The sequence below is a fragment of the Miscanthus floridulus genome, chromosome 10 (genome assembly GCF_019320115.1).
Source record: "Miscanthus floridulus cultivar M001 chromosome 10, ASM1932011v1, whole genome shotgun sequence".
Taxonomy (NCBI): domain Eukaryota; kingdom Viridiplantae; phylum Streptophyta; class Magnoliopsida; order Poales; family Poaceae; genus Miscanthus; species Miscanthus floridulus.
In genome coordinates this window covers 96,842,413-96,849,957 of record NC_089589.1, presented here as the reverse complement: position 1 = coordinate 96,849,957, position 7,545 = coordinate 96,842,413, and the positions used below count along the sequence as shown (strand labels likewise).

Here is a 7,545-nt window from a genome sequence, read left to right as displayed (position 1 = left end):
ACTTGACGACCACATCGTCGATGTAAGCTTCAATGTTGCAGCCGATCTGTTGATCGAGGCATGTCTGGATGGCCCTTTGGTAGGTCGCCCCGGCGTTCTTGTGTCCAAAGGACATGGTGGTATAGTAGTACGCACCGAAAGGCATGATGAATGCCGTCTTGATCTAGTCATCTTCCTTTAGGGATATCTAATGATAGCCAGAGTAGCAGTCGAGGAAGGAGAGCAGTTCACAGCCAGCAGTGGAGTCTACAACCTCGTCTATCCAAGGCAGACCGAAGGGGTCTTGAGGGCAGTGTTTGTTAAGATCATTGTAATCAACGCACATTCTCCATTCTTTATTCTTTTTTTGAACAAGAACAGGGTTTGCTAACCACTCAGGATGATACACTTCTTTTATAAATCCGACAGCTAGGAGCTATTTTATTTCTACCCTAATAGACTCCTTGTCTGGCACAAATCGTCGAAGTTTATGCTTGATCGGTTTGGCGGTTGGTGAGACATTCAAGGAGTGCTCAATCTTCTCCCGTGGTACCCCCAGCATGTTTGTAGGTTTCCAAGCAAACACATCGGCGTTGGCACATAGGAAGGAGATGGGCGCGCTTTCCTATTTGGGGTCGAGGTGAGCCCCAATCTTCACGGTCATGGAGGGGTCGTCGAGGCCAAGGCCAACCTCCTTGGTTTCCTTGGACTTGGTGGAAGCACGAGGAGGCTCTAGCAATGGGACCTCCAGGTCACTGGCAGGCACTGTCTTAGCATCTGTGACCATGCTAGCCATCTGGATGGAGAGGTCGGTGGCTTCGGCAAGGGCGAGACTCTCTGTTTCATAGGCGTAGGCGATGGAGAGGTTGGCCCGTAGGGCCAGGACTCTAGGCGAAGGCATATTCAGCACCAAATAGACGTAGTGCGGTATGGCCATGAACTTGGCCAAAGCTAGTCGACCAAGTATGGCGTGGTAGGCGGTGTTGAAGTCAGTGATGTAGAAGTTGATGTGTTCGATATGGTAGTTGCTAGCCATGCCGAACTATACTGGTAGGGTGATCTCTCTAAGCGATTTGGATGCCCTGCCAGGTACCACACCCTAGAAGGCGGAGTCAGAGGGTGTGAGATCTCCTATCTCGAGGCCTAGCTCCTTTAGGGCTCCAGTGAAGAGGAGGTTCAGAGCGCTCCCACCGTCGACGAGCACTTTTCTGAAGAGCACTTTCTGGACGGTTCATCAAGGACAAGGGGGAAATGCCCTGTGTAAGGGATGTTCGCCCACTTGTCGGCCCTGCTGAAGGTGATGGGGACCTTAGACCAGGGGCGATAGCTGGGGTTGGCGACGACGTCTTCCGCATTGATGGCAAGCACCCGGCGGGCGGTGAGCTTCCTTTCTCTTCTGCTCTTAGTGGAGACAAGGCCGCCGAAGATTGTGGTGACCACCTTGTCGTGATCCTAGAAGGCATTGTTGTTGCCCCTAGGTGGTCGGCAGCCTCTAGCTCTATCATTGTTGTCGTCGTCTAGCTTCTTAGCCTAGAACTCCTTAGCCAAGCTGAGGCAGTCCTTCATCTTATGCTTAGCATTCTTGTGGAGAGGGCACGAGCCATCGAGGATCTTCTTGTATTGCTCGTCAAAGTTGCGCTTGGCGCGAGGTTCATCGACAGCGGTGACGATATGGTCTGGTCGATGGTGGTGATATTGACCAGACTTCCTTCTAGCCGATCACGGCCATTGTCCCGATGGTGACTACGGTCGTCGTAGCAGCGGTCGCTGTGGCATCGGTCATCGGGGCGATCGTCGTTGTGGCAAGCTAGGCAATGAGTGCCTGCATCCTCATTGAAGTGCACTTCAGCTTCTTCGGCGTCGACGTACTGGTTGGCGGTCTTAATCATCTCACCAATCCCCACGGGCGGCTTGCAGTTGAACTTGGAGCGAAGGTCGTGGTGATGGAGTCCTCGGACGAAGGCGGAGATGACCTTAGCTTCCGTGATGTTAGGAATATAATTCCTCATCTCGAAAAAGCATCTGATGTAGCTATAGAGGAGCTCAGACGACTTCTAGTAGATGTGGTTCAAATCATGCTTGGTGCCCGCCCAAGTACACGTAACCATGTAGTTGTTGGTGAAGACCTTCGTTAGCTCTTCCCAGGATCTGATGGAGTCTGGGGCAAGGCTTGTGAACTAGTTCATCACGGTTGGCGTGAGCAGGATGGAAAGATAGTTCACCATGACACTGGTGTCTCCTCTGACAGCACATACAACAGTGGCGTAAGCCTGTAGCCACTGTGTGGGGTTCATCCATCCCTCATAGGGCTCAACCCTAGTGATTTTGAAACCACGGGGCCACTGGAGTGTTCGAAGTGCCCTCATGAATGCTGGGGGCCCTTCGGGATTATCGACGCCATGATCCGCAGCATTGCCAACATTGAGCAGCTTGAGAGCAGAGTCTGGGTTACCAAACTCTTGCTCTGACTCTTGACAGCGGCATACTTCTTCTTCATGGCGATCGAAGCGACGCTCGTCGATACGTCATCGCGCATCTCAGAGATTATTGAGGTGGACTCGGATGTCCTGGTCAACCTCCTAGTCATGTTGGTGAGGATGTTTGATGTGGTTGCCCCTAGCTCCCCCTGGAGGGGTTATCTATCGTCGCGGTGCCGGTCGGTGAAACAACTTGGGTGGCTGATCGGTGAATTGAGCTTGTGGAGTATGAAGGCCTCTGATCCTGGCGGATCTCGTTGACTTGACAGTGCGCCGCTTTAAGCATGGAGGCAACCCTAGCGACCTCCAGTGTCTATAGAAGTCGGGCGAGCTCGTTGGCGACCACGGCCAAGTTGGCGCTTTGGGTCTTGTAGACGTCGTGGCCGTCAACATGGACAAACTCATCATTGAGGTTGCATTGGAGTTGGCGTGGCCTTCCTTGCAAATTGAGCTGAGCCTCGGCCATCACAAGGGCAACCTCATTTGCTCGGCGCTGTGCATGGTTGATGTTCCTGTTGACACGGGCGGCGCGGTCCTCCTCGGTTTCCCCTTCCCACGGGGGGCTATCAACACTGACGTTGAAGATTGCGCCTCCACGGAAAGGAGGGAAGGGAGGTTGCTCGGAGGTGGTTTTGGCGACAGTCTCCATAGAGCCCTAGGACTCAGAGTCTAGATTCTCCTCTAGGATGGTTTGGAGGGATGGTCTGGGGCATCGGCCGACTGTAGCATGTTGATAGCTAGCGGGAGCTAGTCGTCGATCTAGTCATTGAGAGGATGGACATCTCCAACCTGGTCGGCGAGTTTGCCCCTTAGAGCATCTTGATAGGCGGCGGCAACGTTGGTGAGCCCGAAGGGTAGGGCCATCACACCTGGAGTTTCCCGAGCAGCCTCTGATAGATCTAGATCGGAGGGTGGTCGGCGCTGAACCAGAGTGGTCAGAGCCGATTCTGTGATGGAGAGGCAATCGGCGAGCTTCTAGTCGACCTGATCGATGGATGCGATTAGATCATCGTTGTTGATTCGCGTCCACTGGTAGCAGGGGAGCGGGCGGTGAGTTGTTAGTGAAGATGACCTCAGAAGCGGGTCCGAGATTGGATCTGCAGTCGCAGGTGTTGGGGTGATCGGCGCAGTATTGATCTACACCGGCTCGATGAGCTCTCTGACTCTGTGAGCGTTGATGATCCACGAGATCGATCTGACCTTGAAGATCTGGCCGAGCTATGGGAAGGATGAAGAGCTTGCGGAATGTACCATCTTGTTTGACATGGAAACAACACGCACACCCCTACCTGACGCACCAACTATCGATAGAATATCGTCGGCAGTCCTCCAAGGGGTATCCTACGAAGGTAGATTGATCGGTAGAGATGCGTGTAATTGAGAACAAGAAGGCAACAGAGACACACAAGTTAGATAAGTTCAGGATGTCAGTATGACGTAATACCCTGCTCCTGTGGTCTGTTGGATTGTATTGGCTATCGTATGATATTGCGTGAGTTTGGAGAGGGTCCCTGCCCACCTTATATAGTCTGGGGGCAGGGTTACAAGTTGGTTAGATCTAGGAGATAACCAGAAAGTAATAACAGATTACAGGTATCATGGGATCATATGTATCCTAACAGATCTCGTAGTATCTTCAGGATATCTTCCTGATGTCTTGCGGGAGGCATCGAGCAGCATCATGCCCCGCAAGGCTTCGTCTTGTGGGCTGGGCTGCCCCTGGGGGCGCAGCCCATGTGGTCTGCCGTGGGTATCTAGGTTTGTACCCCCCACATTATGTGTTTGTAATGAACTGATCTAAATTATTATGATTTGTACCAAGTAATTCATTTATTTGGACTATGGAAACTTGGGAAACTGTGGAAGCGTGAGCACAATAACCATACATTGTTAGATACATGATACATGATAAATGACATCAAGCACAGAGTTTACATGATAAACCATTCATACAAGCTCATACATGAATTACATGATAAATGACATCAAGCACAGAGTTTAGCCAGCTACTATTCTTGCATGTCCATCGGGGCGCAAATAGGGCAATGAATTTGTTGGGATACTTTGATCTACATTAATTATCTTCTCTGGTAGGTCTATAAAGAGATGCATATCGCTGAACTGGTTAAAATCCTCGGGATCAAGCACACCATCAACTCCTATAATTTGTTGTTTCCTAGAGACGACTACATGCCTTTGCTTTCCTACCTTTTTGTTCTCAATGCTTACGTCCTGTGCATAGAAGACTAGTGCAACATGGTTACCAAGGACCCATGGGTCATCCTTGTAACCTACTTTACTGAGGTCAACAATTCTCAGCCCATAGTTGTCCACACTGACACCTCGTTGCCCTTCAACCAATTGACATCGAAAGACGGGAATCTAAAAATTGACACCATACTCTAGTTCCCATATTTCATGAACGAAGCCATAATATGTAGTATATTCACCATTTTCATCTAAAGCATCAAAACGAACCCACTGTTTTGTGCCACACTCTTTTTATCCTTCGAATTGACACAAAACATGAAGCCATTAATGGCATACGTCTACCATGTAGTGATCTGGCATGATGGTCCAGATGCCAGCTTCTTGATGGTTTGTTCCTCCATTGTTTTCTCATCTAGAATGTTCTTATCCTGTAGCCATGTGGTGAACATAAGCTTGTGCTCCTTCATGACCAAATCTTCTATGTGCCCATTGTTTTGTTCGTGAAGCTCATTCATGTGTTGCTCGATCAATGGCTCCATTATCGAGAGTTGATGTAGGATGTTGTGGTGTGCCTCTAGGACTGTGTTGTAATCCAACGGGATGAATGGCTTCCATCCCATTTGCCCTTTTCCATACAACCTATCCTCATGCCGGGACAGAGGCAAACCTATTGCAATCTGGTCTTTTAGGCATTTATTGCATAATGGACCTCCAAACTCAATGGCCTCTTCGGTAGTGTAGGCCTCTATCATGGACCCCTCTGGGTGAGCATGATTTGATACATACCCATTCAGAATTGACATGAAATGCTCATATGTCCACATTTCATGCAAATACATGGGATCCAATGCCTCTATTTGACCCACCAAGTGAACAACCAGGTGTACCATGATGTCGAAGAACGATGAAGGGAAGCACATCTCCAACTGTGACAATGTCTCCACGGTGAATTCCTGCAGTGACTCCAATTCATCATAGTCAATTACATTCTATGAGATCTTGTTGAACAAGCAGCACAATCTTGTGATTGCCATCTTTACAAACACTAGCTTTATAGCACTGATAGCAATAGGGAGGAAAGTGGTCAGCATGACATGATAATCTAGTTGGTGAGTGTAAGGTCTTTCATTGACACAAGACTCTTGATGTTGGAGCAGAATCTAGATGGAACTTTCAAAGTCTTCAGCCACACACAAATCTCATGTTTCTCTTCTGGGTTGAGGTTGTAGCTTGCTGCTGAGAGCAGGTACTTCCCATTTGGTTGAGGTATAGGGCGAAATTCTTTTTTGATGCCTAAATTGACTAGGTCCAAATGCGAATTGAGTCCTTCCTTTGTCTTGCCCTTTACGTCGAGCAAGATCCCAATTAAGCTAGTGAAAACATTCTTCTGGACGTGCATACCATCGATCGCGTATCGTATGTCTAAGTCTTTCCAGTATGGCAAATACTTGAAAAACATTGACATCTTATTGAATGTGTCCCCTTCTGATGCCTTTACATCCTTTCTTTTCTTTCCATCTTTGGTCTTCTTCCCGAAAACAAATGTGACTTTGCTGACTATTTGGAACACTCTTTTACCTGCACTTCTACCTGATGGAGCAACATATTTTGCTTCATCCCTATTGTCGAAGTACTTGTCCATCCTCTTCAAGCGGTACTTGTGTCCTCTCGGTAAGAAGCGTCTGTGCCTCATGTACACTAGCTTGTTAGATGCAGCAAGGTACACGTGTGAGGTTTCGTCAAGGCATTCTACACAACCAACCTTTCTTTTGAACTGCCCCGATAATGAAAAGAGAGCTGGGTAATCATTTATGGTAACAAAAATCATTGCTTGTAGTGTGAATGGCTCCTTGCGAAACTCATCCCACATGGCCACACCCTCTTCCCATAGTTTTTTCATTTCCAAGGGCTCTAAGAACACATCCATATTGACACCGGGTTGTGTAGGTCCAAAAATAAGAATGGTTAGCAAAAGGTATTTTTGCTTCTGGCACAGCCATGGAGGAAGGTTGTAGATGGTTAGGATCATCGAACATGTGCTGTGCTTGCTGCTCCTCTCGGCAAATGGATTCATTCCATCGGTACTCAGCGTGAACCTTATGTTCCTTGGTTCGTCAGCAAATTCCTTATATGTGTCATTGAAATTTTGCCACTGCTTGGCATCGGATGGATGTCAAAGTTTTCCATCGTGTTTGTGCCCATCAGAAGTATGCCAGCACATAAGTTCTGCATCCTCAAGGTTTGTGAACAAATACCTCAATCGGTCAACCAGGGGGAGGTACCACATCACCAAAGCAGGAATCCTTCTCTGCGCGTAATAGTCTACTTCTTTATTGCTATTGGTTTTTGAACTCTCTTTGGTCTTCTTTTGGGTCTTCTTTCGCTTCTTCCCTGTCTTTACGCAAGCTCCATTCTCTTCCTCCCGATAGTCTTTATTCATCTTGTACCTACTCGCACCACAATTCGGACAACTCTCTAAGTCTTTGTAATCTTCACCTCGATATAGGATACAATGATTCCTACACGAATCGATCTTTTCGACACCCATAGTCAGTGGACTGATTAGCTTCTTTGCATAGTATGTGTTAGCAGGCACTTTGTTCCCTTTTGGAAGGAGTTTTGCAAGAACACGCAAAAACTCATTGAAGCTAGCATGAGACCAGCCATACCGAGATTTTAGCCTAAAAACTGAAGGACAACTCTTAGTGTGGTGAATTCATCGGTACAACCCTTAGACTCTTCGTACAAATGCTCTGTCGCTCCCTTCTTTAAGGCCTCCATTCCTTTGATATGGAACATAGAAGGATCGGGATAACGATGCAACAATGCCTCGAAAAACTATGCTTGTTCACTTTCATCAATGACTTGAACTTCGTCG

At 48.1% G+C, this 7,545-nt stretch overlaps 1 protein-coding gene across 1 annotated transcript; it reads right to left on the bottom strand.

Moving 5' to 3' along the window:
• Window positions 1–5,005: 5,005 nt before the first annotated feature.
• LOC136489102 (uncharacterized) lies at window positions 5,006–6,537 on the bottom strand. The gene is made up of 2 exons (XM_066485829.1): window positions 5,839–6,537; window positions 5,006–5,620 (listed from the first exon to the last, which is right to left on the bottom strand). Exons 1-2 carry the CDS (start codon window positions 6,535–6,537, stop codon window positions 5,006–5,008), a joined length of 1,314 nt encoding a protein of 437 aa, XP_066341926.1.
• Window positions 6,538–7,545: the final 1,008 nt, after the last annotated feature.